The sequence below is a fragment of the Chrysochloris asiatica genome, unplaced genomic scaffold (assembly GCF_000296735.1).
Source record: "Chrysochloris asiatica unplaced genomic scaffold, ChrAsi1.0 scaffold00366, whole genome shotgun sequence".
Classification (NCBI taxonomy): domain Eukaryota; kingdom Metazoa; phylum Chordata; class Mammalia; order Afrosoricida; family Chrysochloridae; genus Chrysochloris; species Chrysochloris asiatica.
The window spans coordinates 1,061,932-1,086,084 of NW_006408884.1; the positions used below are offsets into that span (position 1 = coordinate 1,061,932).

At 35.1% G+C, this 24,153-nt stretch overlaps 1 protein-coding gene across 1 annotated transcript in view; it reads right to left on the reverse strand.

Annotated features, from left to right (window-relative positions):
• Positions 1–24,153, reverse strand: part of CDH12 (cadherin 12, type 2 (N-cadherin 2)) — an 868,078-nt gene that overhangs the window by 180,257 nt on the left and 663,668 nt on the right. The window contains exons 4-5 of the mRNA XM_006876219.1: positions 17,744–17,863; positions 5,124–5,291 (exon numbers count right to left, since the gene is read on the reverse strand). Coding sequence (XP_006876281.1) covers positions 5,124–5,291; positions 17,744–17,863 — 288 coding nt within the window. The remainder of the gene's footprint in view (positions 1–5,123; positions 5,292–17,743; positions 17,864–24,153) is intronic.

Consider the following 24,153-nt stretch of genomic DNA (forward strand, 5'->3'; position numbering starts at 1 on the left):
AGGAAGACCCCCAACGAGATGGATCGGCCAGGTGGCATCATTGATGGACTCAGGGGTGGCAGCGGTGGTGAGGTTGGCCCAGGATTGAGCATTGTTTCGTTCTTCTGTGCATGGGGTCGCTATGAGTTGGTTCCAACTCGATAGCACATGACAACAACAACAACAATATAATAACTGGTGTTCTAATATTATTAAATAAGAAAGAAAATTACCTCTGAAAAATTAAATGTATACAAAGATCAAAGACCACTTCTCAATGCAAAGAAAACAAAAATCCTGACCACTGGACCAATAATCAACTTTCTTATCAATGGAGAAATTGTCAAGGATTTCATTCTTCTTGGATCAACTATCAACACTCACAGATGCAGCAGTCATAAAATCAAATGACGTATTGCGTTAGGCAAATCTGCTGCACAAGACCCTTTTAAAGTGTTGAGGAGCAAAGACGTTAGTTTGAGGACTAAGGTGCTAAAAGAACAATTAGATTCATGTTAGAAGTGCAGCCAGAGTGCTCATTGGAAGCCAGGATGGTCAAACTCTGTCTCTCATACTTCAGACATATTGTCAGGAATTACCAGTGGATATCAAGTTTGGTAGGGTGGAGGGTCAGAGAAAAAGAGAAATACCCCCAATAAAATGGATTGGCCAGGTGGCAACTGATGGACTCAAGCATGACAACAATAGTGAGGTTGGCTCAGGATTAGGCAGTGTATCATTTTGTTGTGCATAGGATCGCTATGAGTCAGTACAGACTCTATGGGACCTAACAACAACAACATACTTTTGTATATGGTGTGCTTTTTTTATTTAAACTCTTTTCACATTCATTAGAAAATTAGTATATGTGTGTTCAAGAATGAGACTGAGTGAGAGATGCATGGCTATTTTGCTTAATGTGAATTTACCACATCACTTAGTTGATTTGATTCCATAATGCATAATTCAGACTGGCATATTAGGTGGTTTTTCATTTAAAATTCAAGGAATCGAAACCATCAGCATATTTCAATAGTTTATTTTTGACAGGTGGAGATCTTTGCTCTATATATCTTTGATTATAGTAACTGATAGCTGTATAACTCAATAGAAATTATTTTCAAAGAAACTGTATTTTCTTTATATGTCAATAGGTAGAAGTCTTTTGACATGTCATATATTACATCTATTTCTGAAACAATACCCCTGTTTGTGTTTTTGATAAAATTTCCCAGTTTTCTATCATATATTTTGGCCCAAACATAGGTATTAAAGACTAACACTGAAAAGAGAGTCCAGTAAAATGTTAGGGTTTTGTAGTTACTGTCTAAATTGCACATTTATTTGTTCTACCATCTAGTGTTTGTGTGACTTTGGACAAGTTATTTAACCTTTCTTACACTTGCTATGTTATTTCTAAAACTGAGAGTATACCCTTCAGCTTTTAGTAAGATTGACATCGAATACACATGCAAATCACTTTGCAAAGTGCATTAGCTAATACCCAATGTCAGTGTTAACACCATCAAATCAAATTGGTAGGTTATTCATATCTTAGGAGCCATCTATTTCTAAGCACTGATAAATCAACACATTTACACATATATCAAATAAATATATACACATATACATTCAAGCTTGTGTGTGTGTGTTTTATCTATAACATAGCCACAGAAGGAAATGGATGAAAATGGGTGATTGATTATGTCATGTAAACCTTTGGGTACACAGAAAGCCAGGCACATTGTTAGTGTATTTGTAAGCAATGATAAGTATCTCATGAAGTTAATCTGGAGAAGGGTTTTTTGTTGTTGTTGTTGTTGTTGTTTATTTTGGGTACCAATGCTTAACAGACAAGAACAAATATAGCTGGCTAATGGGAATTACCTTTCAAGTCATATATGGATTATTGATGAATATGTTTTCTTGTATTTCATATGCAAAAGGCTATTATTTAAGTTTTGCAATATATGTCACATGTATCGCTCATTTGCTCCACATAAGAGAGATATCTGCTGAAGTGGAAATTATAATCTAAAGAGATCAATCACTTTTCTGTGCTCATTTTATTTTATTTTATTTTTGCTTTGCTACTGACCATACAGTAAAAGGGACTAACATAAAGACTTGCAAAATTTCTGGGGATGTAATTTTTTCTTCATGCCAAACTTGAAAATCCTTTGCCTTCTTATTTGAAATAATCTCCCATCTATTACATAGAGTGAAATGAATCCCAAATGTCACATGTTGTCATTGTTGTTAATCTATTCTGACTCACAGCAACTCCATATTGGGTTTATGAGACTGTAAAAATAAAAGCTCTTCTTTCTCTTGAGGATTGGCTGGTGGGTTTGAACTTCTGACCTTGTAGTTCACAGACAAGTGTTTATCTTACACTCCCAAATGGTAAATGGTAGATGTAATGTGTGTTGGCTTTATAATTTTTCTTTGGATAATCCTGTAAACCAGGGATAATATGACCAATTTTGTAAAGCTTTCATTAACATTTTGATTATATGTAAACTTTATATTTAACATAAAAAATGGCCAACTTTCTTTGACAGCAACAGAGTGGGAGATAAATGTGTTGAACTAGAAAAAAATTAACTTCAAAGTCTGAAAAAAAATGTCCCATATATAATCTCCTTAAGCCTAAATTTTCTTAACAGTAACGTGAAAAATATTGATCTCAAAGTATTGTTGTGAGAAGGAAATAAGATCACAAACATAAAAGTTCCTGTTTAGGCAGGTAGAGAGTCTATAAATTGTCATTTCCTTCTCTCTCACACCTCCACTTCGCCTGTTTCATCTTCTTCTTATTGTTAGTTGCAGTCCACTAGCCCTGACTCTTGCATACCCTGTGCATAGGATTACCAGAAACTGTGTCTAGCATTGAAACAAAACACTAACCTTCACTGACAAAACAGATAGTGGCTCCACTGAGGTCCGTGCTCCACACATGAGCCTGGGTCACCCATATGGAAGGAGAGAACTCTACTGCAAAGCCACCAGCAAATCACTATCACACCTACTTGTACACCAGATTGAAGATCTTAGACCTACAGATTCAATGTTGAATAAATCTCAATCAAGCCTACAACTGGAGTTGTGTGTCTTTTCAATAGTAGGTGGAATCTGGTCAAAGTTTTCTTTGTATTGTTGTGGTCATAACTTGATTCCTAAGCATACCCCACTCTCTTTGTCATGAAGATATTTTGATTTTCTAGACTCTCAGTCTATTTGGGTGTACTCCTTCTCAAACTTATACAAAGCAGCCTTCACCCATATTGTCCAGGGATGTATCTTTCCACTGAGAGGCTTTTTTGTTGTTATTGCTTTGTTTGTTTTGCTGGTTTTGTCCCTCATATGACAATATATAGTAGAATTATAACACTAACACCCTGTGAATGAAAATATTGGTATTGCCTAGGGAATATCTTCATGATCTAGATGGAATATTTTCTATAATAAAACCAACAAACAAACTGTAGCATTGAGTCAATTCTAACCCATGGTGATTCCATGTGCTATAGGTAGAATTGAGATTAATTATGTATTCATGACAGTAATCTTTATGAAAATAGTCAATAAACCTTTCTTTCATAGTGCTAATTGGTAGGTTTGAACCCTCAAATTTTAGTTGATTCCAGTACAGACTGTTTTCCCCACCTTGTGATCTTTTTTATGCCCTCAAAACCCAAAATGGTTTCTGAAGTTACCATGCCACACTTTTAAACAGTACAGTGTCCTGGTGTGGCTCTGTAGGATAAGCACTGGACTGGTAACCGGAAGGATAGTGATTCAAACCCACCTGCTACTCCTCAGAAATCCTATACAGGGTCGCTATCAGTCAGAACCAATTTGATGGCACTTAACAACCACTAGGAATCTCCCAAATTGTCTTCTTCAATTAGCTAATTTAGCTTGCCACACTTAAGAAATATCTTAAAGTGCATTTAGATTTATGAATATATTTTTTATCAATGCCATATGCTACAGAATCAAATGCATTATTTGTTTATCCTTTTTAATATTTATTCCTATTAATTGTCTTTTTATCTCCCTTAGTTGCAAAGAAAGGAGAAGCTCTATTCTAAGACTCTCTGTGTTATTAATCACATCATATTTTATAGTAACCATTTGTCACATTCATCCCACCCCCTAAAGCATAATGGCTTATAATTGCCACTCAATATTTAGCAATTAGGCTTCCTGATCACTAAGAAAAAAAGTCTATCCATGAAGAAAATATAATTGGAAGATTTTAAAAAGGAAAGACAGAGCCATTTCTGAAGTTACAAATATGGAAAAATGTAGAACTAAATAAATAAAAATCCTATCTAATGTAATATTCTCAGCAGTAGATCTAAATTCATTCAGTTTTTTTTTTTTTTTTTTCTTGCAAAAAAGTAGTTAGTGATGTCACCAGCCTTCAAGAGGTTTACATACCCAATGGAATATTAAGTATCTGTGTTCTGAGTCTGAGGAACACTGAAATAAACCCTGAAGACATACTAGGGATCAGCTAGGTACTGATTGGTGTTAAATGTAATACTGCAGAAGGAAACAAGATCTTACATAAGTGAGAAGTACTCATTTTCAATAAGAAACACAAAGTTACAGAGAAAGTGCAGGTGTGAATCATGCTGTTATCATAAAATGGTAGCAATTTTCACCTATTGTAAAACTAAAATGAAATAACCAGTCAGAAGTAATGTAAATAGCAACAAGGTAAGATCATCTGATATTGACATGAAAGGCTTACAAATGGTTCAGCACCTATTGTCACTAAGGAATAGGCAGATCATTTTTAAACTAATTACATGATATAAATGAGGCATGGTAGCATATAAACATATTACGTTTTTGATTAATAAGAAATTAGAGTAATATCCCAACATATTGTGAATAATTTAATATGCACAGATGACATAGAACCATCAGCTAATCCTTGGCTTATGTTTATTATTTTCCACTAAAATAACACTGTACATGATTCTGATCAAAACTTTAAACTTTGAAAGAATTTAATCTTTATCCATCAGCTTTTGCTTGCTATAGACAAAAAAATTCTGGAAAATAATTACAGCTCCTGTGGCATTCAAGAACAATATAATTCAAACTGTAAGAGTAAGAAAACCTACTTTTGGGGAATCGAGGTGGATTGTCATTGACATCAGTGAGGGTGATGTTGACAATTGTGGTCCCAGCTAATCCTCCCAGTTGTCCACCCATATCCTTAGCTTGGATGAGCACTTGGTATTGTTCTTTGACTTCTCTATCCATGTTCGGCAAAGCTGTCCTTATAACACCTTGAGTGGAAAAGATAATAAAATATGAACAGCACATTGTTTCCCAGAAGAAAATTACCTGCACCTAGAATATTATTCTATCTCGATTCTTAAGCAAAGACATGGTAAAAAAAAATTATGTGCTTTTTAAAAAGCAACATACCCCCAAATAACAAATGAGTAGGGTATAATTAAATATATTTTGTTTGCTATTTATGCTGAGTGTCATCATGTAGGTTCTGACCCATAGCAACTCTGCATATGGTTTCCAAGGAGTGGCTGATGAATTTTACCCACTGACTTTGTGGTTAGCAATCCAACACTTTTTCTATAGTACCACACCAGGACACCCAATTCCATATGAAAATACTATGTAGCAGCAAAGAATATGGTTAAAGAACTCTAGAACCAATCAGAAATGGTCACCATTTACTAAGCTGACCAAGTGTAAACATTTATATAGCAGATCCTATCTTTATAAGAAAAAGAAAAAATATATATGTATATATATATTAAATAAATACATTATCATTTGAATCAGTTATGCTGAGTGTGTGATTTCTAATGGTTTCCATTTCTTTCATCTCATTTTCATTTTCTAAGTGTTTTCTTTGATAGCACTACATATCTCTTTAAATATTTTATTTTGTCTTTCAGGATACCTCTTTTATCTTTCAGGTGCAGACTTTTCACTTACATTTCACTAAGCTTTGCCAATGAAGAGACCCATCACCATTACGTTGATTCTAACTCATGGGAATCCCATGTGTTTTATACAGTGGAACAACTCCATAGGTTTTACCTGACTGAACTCCTGTAAAGAGGCAAAATGCTAGGTCTCTCTTCTACAACTACTACGTTCAAACTGCCAACATTTTAAGTTGTGTTCTTTTTGCTTGTGCTGTGTGCCAACGCGTCCATTCAGGTGGATTTGAATCATCAACTTAACAGTTAGCAGAACAGTGCAGAAAGCCTCATCTTTCTTCCACGGAATGACTGTTAGTTTCAAACTGCCGATCTTGAGGTTAGCAGCCCAATTTGTAACCACTAACTACCAGAGGTCCTTACTCAATAAATGATTGTGTGAATAAATATATATATTTACAACCATGAATCTCACTATATACAATTATAAATCCTTCTCATATCTGCTGCCCCTATCTCCAAGTTGTGCAACTGATTTTTAATACATATTTATTCACAGTACAGAAATCAAAACCTTCTGAACTTCTTTCAAGAAAACTATGAAAACTTTTATATCAAATTTCAATCTCTAACAAATGTTTTTTTGGTTACACTGCAGAGCATCTGTCTTCAAAACCAGTGTGGCTTTAATAGTGTAGTTTCTTAAATAAAGTAACATATATTAATAAAAAGATAATATTAATCATCAACACAAATCTAAAGGATACAAATAAGAAGCCTAATGCAATATGCTGGTGTTGTTGTGAAGTGCCATTGAGTCGGATCTGACCCATAGCGACCCTATACAGGGTTTCCGAAGAGAGACTGGTGAGCTTGAACCGCCGACCTTGCAGTTCAAACAGCTTTGCAATCTGGCGCATTAACCCACAGCGCCACACCAGGACATAATCCCCATTTTATCTGTAATTCCACTGTCTACTTAAAAGAAATCCTAACACAGTGCAAAGAAAGGTGACCCAAGGGAATGTGGAAATTAACAATATTGTTAATATCACATGCAAGTAAACTGTTGTTGAAGATAATTCAAAAACAGCTGCAACAGCATGAGCAAAATTAAATTTTATTTTTAAAACATACAGAAGTTCTCTTTGTAGCAGTTCATATAGAAATTAGTAATTTTATTTTAGAAAAAACTTAAATAAGCTTAAAATATGAAATTATTTTTAAAATGCTAAATGGGTGGTGTGGCACTATAAGGTAAGCACTAGACTGCAAAGTTAGTGTGAACTTCATGGCCAGCAGTTCAAAACTACCAGCCACTCCAAGAAAACTCTATACAGGGTTGATTTGTGTTGGAACTGAGTCCAGAGTACCTAACAACAACAACAATGCATTTTTTAAAAAGTTTTTATTTTGAATTGAGTGATAGTTCACGTGGGAGAACACTGATTTTACACTCATCATTTCATTGCAATGATTACAATCTCCTCTGTACATCATCATTTGACATTATTTGCCTCTATTCTTATGATTTGTTTAAGGATTTTTTTTAGTTTTCTTGGGGATGTACACAAAAACATCCAGGAATATATAATCAGTTAAACAACCAAAGGGCACATTCTGCAGGCCTGCCTCCTGGCTGCCAGCACACAGCCATTCTCTTTCCATGATTTCAGAATCCTCAGCTGCTCTATTTTTCCATGCCCCCACCTCTGTCTCTATCTCTGCTGTTGCTGAACAATGCACTAATAAAATATGATTAAAAATATTTTGCCATCATTCCAAAAATGATGTGTATGAATATCCAAGTATGTATTTTGAGGAACATCAGGTTTCTTAAGACTTTATCTTCAGTCTGTAAGGAAGTTTAGAGATGATACAGTTTAATATCCTCTATAATAAGCCTTGTCTATTCTTTAGGGCTTAGTAGTCACTACACTAGTTTTTCTCATGAGTATCTCATCTCATTCCTTCAGCTCTCGGTGATTTCCTACAATAGCATCCTGTGTCACATACAAGGATAGCTCAAACTTAATTACTATAAAACATAGAAATCTTTGTTGTTAAACAAAAACACCAAGAAGTGAAGCTATTGTTTCTTAAGATACTTTTCATCTAGGTCTATGCATCTTCCTAAGGTTGTGTTTCCATATCTTAGCCTTTCTTGAAGAATTCTTTGCTCTTAGATTTTCAGTGCATAAAAACATTTTTTTGGTACCCCTGAAGGAATCAAATTGTGTTCCTTTAAAATGTTTTCTTCAGGGGTGTGTTGGGAATTTAAAGAAGTCTCAAGGGTCAAGATCAGGGTAGTTACGATTTCCCAATAAAAATCTTATATGGCGGTCCTTGCTACCCTTAAAGAATGAATAGGTGTTTATTGGTGTGCCTTTCCTGGCCTTTTACAAAATCACCAAAACTGATTTTTGTTTTGTTTTTTTAACTTTCTTCCTAATGAGTCCCCTCTTTGTCCTGTATCCTTCAAGAAAATCTATCAAGATTGTTGTTGTTTTTAAGCATTGGTGAGTTAGTTCTGACTCACAGTGACCCTATATAGGATTTCTGAGGAGCAGCTGCTGAGTTTGAGCCTTTGTCTAGTGTGGTCTACTGTTTATCTTACATTGCCATACTAGGACTCCCTATCAATATTAACCCTTCCAAAAAAAAAGTCAGCGAAACCTTCTAGCTGATCTCTCTGTCTTGAAATTTTACTGGCCGTTAAGATTCTCTCAGAAGCTTCTGTTTGTATTGGACCTTTTTAATGAAGGCATCCTAATGAGACAAAGACCAGTTGATGACTGGGAGAACTTATCTTCTGCCCTCCACTGATCATGAAGACATGTTTAGGCATGTTTATTTTGAATAAAGTCATGCATGTATGAATTGGAACCCTAGTAACTGTATTTTATGACTTAGATTGTACTTGAATCTAACAAACCTCTAACACAGCTTTCTAATTACTTGCTAACTAAGACAACAATCTACTTGAAGATCTACTTGATTCACCTTGGTATTCTGGGAGCTATCAAACTGTTTCTTATATCATGGATTGTAAAAAATTGTACACCGAATGAATTAATACTAGTAATCAAATCCAGCACCATCAGTTTATCTCGCATTATCTACTTTAACACTTCAAGTAATGTGAAATGTATGATCTCATGCAACACCCTTTTTCTTTACAGGCAAGTCTTATCTTTTTGATTTTAAGTCCAAATCCTTTCTTTCTGTAACTCATACCAGCCATTGACTGTCTTTTTCTTCTAGTGCAGAACAGAATACAGCTAGTTCTTCTTATATGACAGTTCTACAATTTTCAAAGGCATGCATCACATCTCCCTGGAGTGTTTTTCTTTCAAGGCCAAACACTCTTATTTCTTTCTGCTGATGTGTGTATTCCACAGTTTCTAAAATAAGGCAAACACAGTTCACCCAGAGTTCTTATGACGTGTGACAAGGCAAAATATAAGGAATTCTTTGTCTGAAGTATATTTCTATACATGCAATTCTTGCCACACATAGGTAAAATAGTCACAAAATTTCTAGCATTCTGTTTTATTTTATATTAATAATTGCCTGAATTTGATGGGTTTCCCTAAAGTTATTCGTTTCTATTGATTTCTTTACTTTTGTCATGTTCATAATCAGCCTTTTATCATAAAGCTCCCTGGCAATTCATTCACTCATACAAAAGTGTCTGAGGAACATCTACTTTCTACAGATAAACATTCTCTGGATGTGTTCTTGAACACCTATACTCTGTTCTCTCTCATCAGTCCCAATTGATGTGTCTGAATGCTGCATGATTTTATTTTAAATCAGTTATCTAAATCTTTTTCAAGATATCAAACAGAAGTATTGAAATAGAATTATAAAACATTGACTCAAAGTATTACATACAACCCAAGCTTTAATTTTAGTATGGAATTTTAATGCAACAAATTTTAAGAACTTAAGAATAAGTTTCTATGAGAATATGAAAGGAGGATTTGTTTAGGACATGAGTTTGAAGATTATAATCTCAGAATTAAAGATAATCTAAAAAAACAAACATATTTTAAAGAATCTGAAAGAGGATTATAGAGTAGCTGATATGGGACCATTGATTGGATAAAATGTGGGGAGAAGGCTGTTAACTAATAACTCCATTCTCAAGCAACTGTTTTCCTACAGATCACATAAATATAGTTGTAAATCAATTTTAAAAAAACCTTATATAGATCATGTTGTTTTGCATAATATCTTATATTAAAAGAAATTGTCTCATAATGACACCATCTTTCTAAGAGTAGACTTCAGATCATTTAGAAAATATGACATATCATTACCAAACTATGTAAAAAAAAATTTTTTAACAATGACCAATTTACTCAGAGTAGTTATTTGAAGTCATATAGCGTAGTGGTTACGAATCGGGCTGCGAACCTTAAGGTCAGCGGTTTGAAACTACCAGCCGCTCCGCGGGAGAAAGATGAGGCTTTCTACTCCCGTAAAGATTTACACCCTCGGAAACCCTGTACAGGGTCGCTATGGGTCGGACCCGACTCGATGGCACTTAACAACAACAACAACAACAACAACAACAGTTAAGAAAATTAAAAAGGGATGTATAGCAAGATCTGTTTTCCTAAATGGAATCATTCTCTTACCAATGTGGTGGCACTGTTTTGCATCATGAGTTCATGTGCTAACTAAAATATAGCAACCCTCAGTAATTAATGAATTAATGTTTACATTTTGTAGTTTTAAATAACATTTAGTAGTTATGCAAGACACATAAACAAATACACTTTAATTTTTATTCAGAGTAAATAATTCCACATGACAGGCAAATCATTTCTAAATTAGCCAATTTTAAAGAAAACAATTATTTCTGTTTTTTTTTTTTTTTTTTCTTTCTTCGCACATGTAACAATTTACATTGCTGCAAAATAAGCTCACCAAATCCACTTGGATAAAAAGTCTAGGAATGTTTGTGAAGCAGCAATATCAATAAGGAAATATTTATTTTCTCTTTTCAAATGAATAATAAATGGAAATGGTAATCTCTTCATAAATATTTTGGCACTAGAAGTTTTGATGAGATTCTTCCTTTAATAATTATTTTAAACTTTATTCTACATTCAAATGTGTAAAATGAATAGATAATATTAGTTCCTCATGCATTTTATTTAATAACAGGAAAAGGAATCATAAAACGAAACTATATGGATGGAACAAATGGAGACTATTTCTGAGAAATAGCAATTATCCTTGATTTTTTATTTATTCTTCTCTACCACAAGGTGATAAATTTAACAAAAAGTGTTCTTAATAGTTTCTGTGCATGAAGAACTGGTTATCATCCTATTAATGAGGGTCTCTTCATCCACTCTTTGCCTGCTTAGTGGTCTGAGGCATGGTTAATATCAAGACTTCTGTCTCCAGTGGAAATCAATGCTTCTAGAAAATCTATTACATAGTTTTTGCCAGAACTGTTTCACCTTTAGTTCTAAATAATAGGCATTACATAAAAATTAAAAGATAAAATTATAAAAGCCTTATTAAATCCATACATGCATACTTTCTGAAGGCATTGAGAGTTAGCTAAAGTTAATATTGGTCAAGTGAATTCCAGGGGAGAGCATGTACTTTGACTCACATAATTGCTGCCTGTTAGAGTAGTAATTTACCTATAGTAATTATGTTCTTAGCCAAGGCTTTTGCTCAATTTTTGAATTGCCTAGCTTTCTGGCAATTTCTAGTTATATATTAGGTCTATCTCTGGCTACTTGATCACTATTAAGTCCTTTGCCACTCCTCCTGAATATATGCACTCACCTAATCTATACAGCTAATCACCGCAGCTCTATGAGAACACAATCTAATATTAAACATCTTTCACCCATCTCTATACATCCTCCTTTCTTTTTATTAAATTTCTTCTGCCTGAAAAGTGCTCTTTAATGGCAGAAGAGATCTACTGCTCTTGTTACCATAGATTAAGTTTGGATACATAGTGAACCTGTACAGAACTCAACACTGCCCAGTTTCTGCATCATCTATATAATCCTTGTTATGTTGGAGCCCATTTTTGCAGTCACTGTATACATCATCTTATAAAGGGTCTTCCTCTTCATCACAAACCTACATTATCAGGCATGATGTCCTTCCTTATCATTTGTTCCAAAGACAAATTTCATCATCACTGCTTCTAAGAAGCAGTCTGGATTTATATTCTTCCAAAACAGATTTTTTTGATATTTGGGCAGTTCATGGGATAGTCACTATTCCTGGCCAACACCATATTTCAAAGGCATTGTTTGTTTTTCAGTCTTCTTTATTCATTGCCCAGCTTTCTCATGCATATGGACCAGTTGAAAATACAATGGCTTGGGTCAGGAGCATATTAGTCTTCAAAGTGACATCTTAGCATTTTAGCTTTTGAACAGTTTAAAGAGATCTGTCTTGCAGATTTGTCCAGTGCAATATTTTGCTTGTTTTCTTGACTCCTGCTTCCATGGGAGTTGGTTGTGGATCCAAGCAAAATGCAATCTTTGACTATTTCAACATTATCTCTGTTTATCATGATGGTATTTATTGGTACAGTTGCGAGGATTTTTGTTTACTTTATTAAACTAATTACTTTATTTTGTTTACTTTATTAAACTAAAACCCATAATGAAGATTGCAGTGTTTGATTTTCATCAGTAAATATTTCAAGTCCTCTTCACTTTCAGCAAGAAAGATTTTATCATCTGCATACTTCAGGTTTTTAATGAATATTTCTCTAACCCTGATCCCTAATCTGTCTTCATGAAGTACAGTGCTCAGCATATAGATTAAGTATGTTAAAGGCTAAAATGATGATATATGACTTTCATAATTTTAAACCATGTAGTAGTCTATTCCTCATTATGTTTGAATGACTGTCTCTTGATCTATGTAAAGGTTCTACTTGAGAACAATGAAATGTTCTGGAATTACTGTTATTTGCAATGTTAGGGTTTGCTATGAGCTACACAGGCAATTTTCTTTGCATAGCCAATAAAATACAAGTAAACATTTTTCTGGTACTCTCTGCTTTCAGTCAAGATATATCTGGTGTCAGCCATGATACCCCTCCTTCCATGTCCACTTCTGAGCCAGGCTTGAATTTTTTGATAGCTAGTTGTTTTCGAGTCAATGTACCAAAAACAAATGGTTGATGTTCAGTTATTTCAAGAGATAGCATATGATCAAGAGCCAATGCATAGATGGAAGAAGTCCAAGATACATTGAAGCTATTTATTTACAAAGAACAAGGCTCCAGGAATTAATGGAATACAAACTTTCAACAAACTGATGCAGCACTGGAGGCACTCAATACACTAAGTGCTACATATGCTAAGACATTTGGAAGACAGCTACATGACCAACTAATTGGAAAAGATCCATATTTGTGCTTATTCGAAGGAAAGGTGACCCAATGGATTGCGGAACTCATCAGCCAGTAGCATTAATATCACATGCAAGTAAAATTTTGCTAAAGATAATCTTAAAATAGCACAACAATACATTAACAGAGAACTTCCAGTGTTTCAAGCAAGACTCAGAAGAGAACATGGAATGGGGGCTATCATTACTGAAGTCAGATGGATCTTAGATGAAAGCAACAAAAAGACTAGAAAGATGTTTACACGTGCTTTATTGACTACACAAAGATTTGCAAGCTATGGACAACACTGCAAATAATGAGCATTCCAGAACACTTAACTGTACTCATGAAGAACCTTACATAGACTAAGAGGCAGCGATTGGAAAAGAGCAAGGGAACATTGAATGGTTTAAAATTAGGAAAGGAGTTCAACAGGGTTGTATTATTTCATTATACTTATTCAAACTGTATGCTGAGCACATAATTCTAGAAGCTGGATTACATGAAGAAGAACATGGCATCAGGATTAGAGGAAGACTCACTAACAGCCTGTGAAATGCTGATGATGCAACCTTTCTTGCTGAAAAATCTCAAAGACCACCGCCTTCTGTATGGGTTGCACTTCAGTGAAAGAAAACAATAATTCTCACCACTAGACCAATAAATAACATCAAGATAAATGGAAAGAAGACTGAAGCTGTTAAAGACCTCATTCTGTGCAGAGCAACCATCAGCACTCATGGAAACAACAGCCAAGAAATCAAACAATGTACAGCATTAGGCAAATCTGCTGCAGAAGACCTCTTTAAATTGCTGAAGGGCAAAGATGTCAGTTTAAGAACTAAGGTGCATCTGATCCAATCCATGATATTATAACCTCATGTGCATGTGGAAGTGGACAGTGAATATGGAAGACCATAGAAGAATTGATACATTTGAACTAAAGGAACTGCATGGTCAGTTTGACTGGCAAGATTCGTGATTTAAGTTTACCAGCTGCTACTCAAAACCCTTATAAGGGTCTCTATGAGCCAGAACTGACTCAATGGCACTGAACAACAGTAACAATGTGTGCATGTGAAAGTTGAACAGTGAATAAGGAAGACCAGAATAATGGCTGCATTTGAGTTATGGTGTTAGAGGAGAATACTGAAAGTACCATGGACTGCCAAAAGAACAAACCAATCTGTGTTGGAAGAAGTACAGCCAGAATGTGCCTTTTAAGCTAAGGTAGCCAGACTTCATCTCTCCTACTTCAGACATGTTTTTAGGAGGGACCAGTCTCTGGAGAATAACATCATATTTGGTAAAGTGGATTGTCAAAGAAAACGAGGAAGACCTCCAATGAAATGGATTGGCACAATTGTAGCAGCAATGCTCTGAAGTGCAGCAACAGTTGTGACGTTGACCAAGGGCCAGGTGGGTTTTTCTTCTGATGAGTTTAGGCTCTCTATGAGTCAGTACCAACTCGATGCCACCTGACAACAACCTGTTTTTGTGCTGGTGTGGTGTTGTAGGATAAGCACTGGACTGCAAGCTCATTTAAATTGCAAGATTGGCTGTTCAAGCTCACCAGCCACTCCTAGCAAACCCTATACAGGGTCGCTATGATTGAAACAGACTTGATGGCACTTAATAACAACAGCATCACCCTGTTTTTGTGCTGCTGCAAGGATATGACTTATTCATAACATATACTTCCATTTTTGCTCTGATTAACTACTATGCTGAATTGGGAAAAGATAGAGAATTGTTTATGAGAAAACAACAACAATAACAAAAAACCCTCTAGTGCCTTAATCAGAGAAGGTTATATAATTTTTTGTTCATTACTTATTTTTCCCTTACACATTATGACCAATGGACAAGCCCTATTAATTATGATGAGGCATTTTATTATTATAAACTTCATTATACAACTTCCCCAAAATCTGTCCTTTACATTTTGTCCAACAAAAATATATAATTTTATAATAGTCAAAACAACAGCAAAACTAGCTTAATAATGATATTGTAAACATCTTCTCTTCACCCTTATACCTTTTCAAAAGCAGCTTTTGCTCTAGGCATAGCTTCACCATTGTACACCCAGTTTTAACAGCAGACAGTTTGGATTTTGCCTTCCAACTCTATTCTGATCAGAGGAGCTTCTTTGTCCTGAACTCTTCTGGTATCTCTGCAGTGCTGACTCTCTCATTAAAAACCCTGTCCTTCAACTCAAACTTTTGAGTTTACATGAAGACACAACTTCCTGCATTTCTCTCTTAGCTTTCTAAAGATTTGTCTCCTCACTGGCCTAGAAGGCAGGATAAGAAAGGAAGCAATTGGCAAATTTAATTAACAGAAGGTTTTGCAGGCTCTGAGTATTTACTTTAAATGAAAAGTATCAGTAGATAGTTTATATTTTTGATAATGTAAATATGTAATTATTGTAATATTGTTGTTGTTGTTAAGTGCCATCGAGTAAGTTCTGACCCCTGGCGACTGTGTATATGGTTTCTGAGGAGCAACTGTTGGGTTTGAACCACAGACTTTGCAGTTCACACTGACCATGCATTCCAATACCTTGTCCTACAGTGCCACACCAGGAATCCGTAGTGCAAAGCCCAAACCTATGGCTACTGAGGACTTAGATTAAAAGCGAACATTTGAATGTATAGTACGTGGAATGCATAATTTTCTAATTCTTGTAAAGATTGAATGACTAAATTCAAAATAATAAATAGTATTAAATTTTACTTGCAATGCAACATAACATACCATAAAAAGGTGATAGAATCACCATCGTGATGTTGTTTATGCTTTAAATATGATAACGAACTACTATTTTGATCCTCCTTGGTCAAAGAAGGGCTAGATAAGTAACCGTCATTGAGCGGATTCTAACTTATGAACAACAGAAGCAAACATTACCTACTCTTCCATCATCCTCACAACCACTGGCATATTCACATCCATCTCACTGAGGGTCTCCCTCATCCTTGGTGGTCCTACACTTCACTAAAGAAGGAATCTGCTTCCAGGGGTAAGGTCCTCCTGATCACACAGCCAAACTGAGTGAGAAGATGTTCCAAGGTTCACACTGGCTAATTTTCAGATTTAGCTTGTTACGTCTTCCTGCCTATTCTGTCTTTGTCTGGAAGTCCCACTGAAGCCTGCTGGTATTTTCATTATACATAAGAGCTTCTAGCATTATCCATTAGCCACCACAGTATAATGAACTGGCAACTGTGTGGTAATAAAAAGGACTAGTTCTCTTGAAAAACGATTGAGCATTCAAAAATAGATTCTTAAGAAAGAGAGGGACCATTTATTTAGATGGGGATATAAAATCTCTCCTATGCATGCATATTCTCCTGCCCTTACTTTACCACTCATGTTGTATTTGAATTTTCTATTTATTACTATATATTAATTTAGAAATGAGAAATGTTTAAAACAAGATGTGTTGTTGTTAGGTGCTGTCAAGTCACATTCAATTTGTAGTGACCCTATTTAAAACAGAGTGAAATGCTGCCTGACCCAGTTGTGTTTGACCTCATGGCTGGTCATTGTATCAATCCATCTCCTGTGTGAATTCATCTCCTCTTTTTCACTGACCTTCTACTTTGACAAGCAAAGTAAAAAAGATAAATCAGTGTTCTTTTTCAGAGTTTCATTCTTCTCTTTTTCTCCTATATCCATGCAAGTCTGTATTAACCCAAAGTTAATCACCTGTATACCTGGATAGAGATAGAAAAAGTTGTTGTTGTTGTTAAGTGCCATCGAGTTGGTACTGATTCCTAGTGACCTTATGCACAGCAGAATGAATTAGTTGTTTTTCCTAATTTTTAATTTAATGTGATTAAACCTATGTTGTGGTTGTTAAGTGCCATTGATTCAGTTTCAACTTATAACCACCCTGTTTTCTTAGAAGTGGCTGGGGGGCGGGGTGAACTGACAACCTTGTGGTTAGCAGCACTTCTGCTTATCCTAAAGCATCACACCAGGACATTGGAGATATCTGTAAGTGAATATAATTGAACCCAATAGAGAAAAAGTGAAACCAAACTTTATCTTAGAAAAATCAAAAACTAAGCTTTTGCAAATTTGAAGAAAGGTATACAGAGAATTCTTGGTCAACAAATTTTGATTTTACAAATACAAGTAGACTTCAAAAAGTTTGAGAAAAATTCCATTACAGTATAATTCCATTTTTCCTGAAAGCTTTGAAGCCCCCTTTGTATGTGAAAAAGCTTAGATTTGCATGTAGCACAATCGAAGGAAAATAGGTTGCAACGACAAGATAAGACCCTATCTTATCTTTTCTTAATGTGTGCACAGTCAATGAATCTTTATTGCTTTATTAGAATATGCAACTTGCCATGCCAAGATTTAATTAAAGTTTAAATATTTGAAGGGGTGGTGATATGTTGTGTCTAATAAAAAAATTTACCTGTCTTAGGATCAATAGAGAAATAAGGTTGTCCCTGAAGAATGCTATAAACGACTCTGGCGCTGTTTCCATAGGTTGGATCATCTGCATCTGTGGCCTTGACCTGGAGCACATAGGCACCTGGAAAATAAGACAAAAGACTCCTGTATTTTCATTTTTAACAGAGCCCAAGGTCATGTGTATAGTATACCTGACTCTATGTTATTTTTAACTTGATGCCACAAATGTCTGAGAGCACTGAACATAATTAAAGCATTAAAGCCACAATGGTGGATAGCAGTATAGCACTTAGTACAAATGCACATACCCTAACCATCTATTTTAATAGGCTATGGGCTGATTTCCAGTAGCTGATCCTTGGCACTGAAATTCAACATTGTCATCTTAGTGACTCATTTGATAAAGAAAATATGTGCATTGCACATATGAGCTACTCTTCTTACTGTTGATTTAGTTTCATGGTTAGGATGTCAATGGAGTATCTTAATAGGTTTAAGACTTGCTACATTTTCCAGAGTGCTAAGCATTTTGAAGTGCAATCTTAACATTTGAAAGTAACAATGTGGCACATGATGCCTCTAATTAGGGAAAGAATTTTTGACTAATTAAAGAACCATAACTAATTGCAAAGACCACTGTGAGGAGCACCACTGTATCTGAAGCCTGAATTAATCTAAGAATCCTTTGACAGAGGAGGACTGTAAAGGCATCATTTCCTTGTCCTTCCCTTTCCTTTGTTTAAACAGAGTATATATCTATGTACTAAAGTGGATTTCAAGGGATTAGTGTGAGGCTTTTGTGTATGTGTCTGTGTGTGTGTGTGTGTGTGTGTGTGTGTGCTTTCTGTAAATTTTTATCATTTGAACTCAAAATCATATTTGTCACTGTCTAAATTTTTAAATGATTATTTCTTCCTAAAATCCCATTCTATGGTATTATTGAGTTATTACTGAGTTCAACAAATCATAATGAAAAATTTCAAAGCAAATACAGATAAAACAGGTATCATGAGGACAATTGGAAGAACATCACTACTGAACATGAAGGGAATAAATATGTATCTAAAGTTATATACAGGACTAAATCCAACACTTCTTTAGGAGACCTTCACATTAACTGCAAACTGGCTCATTCTTATTCAGTTACTCACCGAGGTTTTTCTCATAAGGCGCTAGAAAACTGGACTAAAACCAAATCTCAAAGCTAGTTAGTAAAAGCTCAGAGAATGAATCATCTCTGCACCACTTGTTTTAAATTTAATGAAGTGTTAGGGTGGTGATAAAAGTGAAAAATTTTACTTTTATGTATACATTCAATGTCAAATGCTATCTTTTAAGATGCTTTGGTGAATTCAAGCTGCATTGACAGATGAAAAATACATTGTGTTATAACAACTTTTCTTAGGAAAGGACATTTCTAGAAGGAAAATAAGCAGACATTGCTAAGACAAAGTGTATTGATGATTTTATCCATCATCATCACCAGTATTTACATTACTATTAACAGTTACTTGACAAATGTCTGTTTCTGTGAGGCATTATATTCTTGACTTAAGGATTCACCGAAACTAGTAATGTAGGAATGAACACCTTACCTAAAAAAAGTAAATTATCTGCTTTCCAGCAATTATTCTTTCTTCAGATCCCTCAATTTAGTCTCTCCCCTATCACTTCATCATACAACTGCTATATAGACATATCTCTAAATACTAAATTATGTCTCAATCCTATATACACACTTTGCCATTGAAAAGCTGTGAATAGTTTCACTCTGCTGATTCATTTGAAGGAAACAATTATTATATCTACTAAGATCTAGTTATTAACAAATGTAATAAGTGCTTACCTACTCCACACATGGGAAAAGTACAATGGGGAATAAAAAAAATGAACAAGATTGTGTCTTCCCTTTTCCATCTTGGGTTTTAATATTAATATGAACCTTTCACTCTGTATACTGTGCAAATATTTCCTCCCAAAAGTAGTAGTAAATTATTTATGTTTATAGTTTTTCGTTTTAAAGCTCAGATATTTAAATTGAGGCATTGTGTACTAAGCCTTAGAAATAGCAGATGTTTATCATACAATCCCACTTTATATGCTGCTTAAAAAGATCACAGAATAGTAGGAACCATCACTTCTGTAACATAGTTCTCTAGTTTCATTCATAATAACACAAATAATCACCCACTCAGATATAATATAGATCAATACTGGAAATCATCCAAGAATGCTTAGAGCATCCTCTTAAAGTATTTACAATACCGTTAAACATTCTATATGTGGTTTTGTTGCCTGTTCTGTCTTTGACAAAATCAATGAAAAAAAAACAAAAAACAAAAAACCAACAACAACAATGCATTAAGAAACCTTGATTATTTATCTAGAACATGTTTAAAAGCTTTCTTTCTCATGTAGTTTCTGAGTAGTATAAATGACTAATTGTTCAACTACTAGACTAAAGATTGTGTGTTGAAAGATACAAAGACAGGCCTGGTAATATGCTTCCACATTGTTACAACTTTGCAAAACTTATGTTGTGGTTATATTCTGCACATTTAGGGTTGCCATAAATTGACATGATAGCAACTAACAATCTTTCTTAGTACTGCTCAGCATACCAATTGTTCCTGCTATTAGTGAGTATGAAGCTTTTAGGACGTGGGAACAAAGGTTGTGACTGAGAAAACGTCAAGGTGCAACAATAAATAGCATCATCCCTGATTTCTACAGAAATCATATACTACTCATATTTAGCAGCCAGTATGGAATTTATGCTCATTTCCTGCATATTCAAGGTTGACAATGTAATCACCTGAAATGGTGAAGTACAGAGAGAACGGAGTTCACAGAAAAACCATCTGGAGATAAGAGCATAGTGGGTAACACAAATAACTGAACCTCTTCACATTTCCATATAACACTGCTCTGATTAGCAGGAAATTATTAATATTAATAAATTATTAATACCCAAAGCTTTCACTAAAAGCTACTACTACATATGCAATTTTGAATTTTAAGCAGTCATTGACAGATTATTCTTTAGTTACATGTAATGTCTAGTAGAGCAAAGGATAGAGAAATTGATCACTGAGTGGTAGAGAACAATGATAAACTAAGTGGTGATACAAACTGGAACTCAACAAGGATTTCATGGACATAACTTAATTAAATATGATCAATGTTTTCTAAGAACCGATTTGAGTATCATTTTTGTATGCATATTTTGTTGAGAAGTCCCATAGAGTTGGTTCCAATCGATAGCAGCCCTTTTGCAGTTGTGGGGAACATCTGGCCCATGGACCATATAAGAACAGTGAAATCATTTAGTCTGGCCTTGCCAAGGCCAACCTCAGTTCCAGCCACAACATTATTGCTGTTGTTAAGTGCCTTAGAATCGGTTCCCACACATAGCAATCTGGTACAGAGTTTCCAAGGAGGGGCTGGTGAGCTTGAACTCCTGACTTTGCTGTTCAAACCACCTTGCAGTCCAGCACATCAACCTGAAGCATCCCATGAGGACTCCAACCATCATATAAAGGTGACTAAATTAAATGTTTGACCATATACCAGGCAAAATTTTAAGTGGATAATTTTATATGACCTGCCAATGATGTACATTTTGGCAGTAAAAAAGGTTCCCCACCTCTTCTTTATAGAGTTCTCAAGGCTATAAATCTTTGAAGAAACAGAAAACCTTATCTTTCTCCCACATAGTGAGTGGTGGACTCAAACCACCAGCCTTGTTGTGGACTGTCCAGTGCTTATCATTTAGAACTACCAAGATTCATATTATGCATATATGTGTATGTAATATATGCATATAAATTAACAAGTAGCATTAACTTGTGATACTATAAATTCAGTAATGTTGTTGTAAAGTGCTATGGGGTTGGTTTGGCTCATAGTGACCCTGTATAGGGTTCACATTTTCAGTCCAGTGCTGATCCTACAGCACCACACAAGGAGTCCAGAATTCAGTCATATCATGATTTAACCACATTATTATTATTATTATTATTAATGATTGAACATCCATATAATCATATCATCAGGAGGGACCAGTCACTGGAAAGATACCATGTTTGGTAAAGTGGAGGGTTGGAGAAAAAGAGGAAGACCCGAACATGATGGATTGATGTTGACACAGTGGTGGAAGTGATGGGCTCAGGCATAGCAACAATTGTGAGGGTGGCCCAGGACTGGGCCATGTTTCTTTCTGGGGTGCATAGTGTTCCTATGAGTCAGTGGCAACTCTAAGATACCTAACAATAACAACAACAATATCATCATATTATTATGCTAATAAGAATTTGTAAAAGAGTGATACATTACCTAGAGGAATTAAGCTACAGGCAAGATTATTTTGTTCAATACATACATTTAAGAAGATAATATTATTTGATGTATCAATTATTCTTTTGGTAATTCATCCATATAAAATATATTTGGTCAGACATGTGTATTATGTATACATCACGTGGTCTGGCTTAATATTAATTAATATTTTGTGGTAAAAATGAAGAATATGCAGCTTATAAATGGAAAGCTATATCTACATTTACAACTGCTTCTCTCTCTATATATATGTTGTTGTTGTTAAGTGCCATCGAGTCGGTTCCGACCCATAGCGACTCTGTACAGGGTTTCCGAGGGTGTAAATCTTTACGGGAGTAGAAAGCCTCATCTTTCTCCCGCGGAGCGGCTGGTAGTTTCGAACCGCTGACCTTAAGGTTCGCAGTCCGATTCGTAACCACTACGCTACCAGAGCTCCTTCTATATATATATATCCACACATAAATAGTAACCAAACCAGACTAGTTGCCATCAAGTCAGTTCTGATTCATTGCAACTCCATGTGTGAATTTTCAGAAATAGATAGCCAGGTCTTTCTTCTGAGGTACCTATGGATGGATTTGAACTTTACAACAATGCAAACGTACTGCTTCCTCATTCATCATCTTCTACACAAGAGCATTGCCCCAGAACATAGCAAGCATTAAGAAATCAAAATTTGAGATACAGTACATATAAATAGTGTCTTTCTCTTTAAAAGCAAAATGGTCTAAATACATTGATACACTACAAATAGGATGACAGGAATAGATTTCAAATGGCCCTTCCGGGTCAGTTCCTTCTGCATTGCCAAAGACTCCATGCCGTGACTCCGCATGATTATTCACTGTTTATCATGAAATCCTTTCATAGCGCTGTGCTCTTGCTCATGTGATCTGGAGACCTGAGTACCTTCACCTCCACCATCTGGAGCAATCTTCCTCATCCTGGATGTCCCAGCTCCACAGTCACCTCTGTAAACCCTTGTTATTTAGCTCCCAAACTGAGCTAATTAATCTCTCTTCTCTACTTACAGCAGACTTAGTTCATGTTAAATCCTCAGAAGTTAACGCATTGTGCTTCCTTCTCACTGGACATCATCATTTATATTAAGAGCTGCCTCCACATTAATCATTGCAAATTTAGTATCTGGTGCAGTGTTTGTCACAAAATACGTCCCTGGTAAAATGTTTATGGATTGATGTTTGTAGTATTCATGTATATGTTCAAAAACTCAGATAAAACAATAATCAAGATGCTACAAAGGAATGACCAAACAGCTAATTCTATGGTCTTCAGAGCCTTTTGTTAATCCTTAATTGTGGTTAGATTGGTCTTGAATTACTTATGCACTTCATGATTCTCAATTCCACAAACAAAGGCCAAAAGGAGTGCTATTAGATGAAAGAAACAAGGAAACCACATAAGCAAGATAATTTAACCACATATTGAATGCAAACCCATGGGAGGGAGATGGGGTGAATTCTTGCTGAATCAAGCCAATCATTGCATAACTGTTATCAAGATTGATGCACTTAACAAAAACAACAAAAACACTCTAACGTCATTTAAATTCAAATACACATAGCAATTTTATTACTTAAGAAAGGCACTAAGCAGATTAGAAATGTAAAGCAGAAATGATATTCAACATCATGTCAGATAAAGAGAAACTATTTGTGTGTGTATACATGTGCACATGAGCGTAAAATGCTCCAAAGGAGTGGGCTAAGACATTGACACATGGGGTCTGCTAAAACAAAGTTAATTATAAAGTAAAATTAGGCATAGATGCACAGCAGGTGAGGTTAGTCTTTAACGTAACTAGGTCTTTAATCAATTTTACATTAGGCTTCATTGCACTGCTCCTGAGTACTTGGCTCTGCGGTTTCCTTCTCTGCAGCCTCTTCCTGTGTTTGCTTTTTAAGTTGCAGATGGTTCTTGAGTACTCTTATTTTTCAACCAGCACTAAATATTAGGTATCTACATGTATAATTAAAAGTGCCAAATCCTTGGTGCCTAGATCACAGATTCTAACTAAATTTTTTTTTGGTGTGTCTCAGGTATTAGTAACTA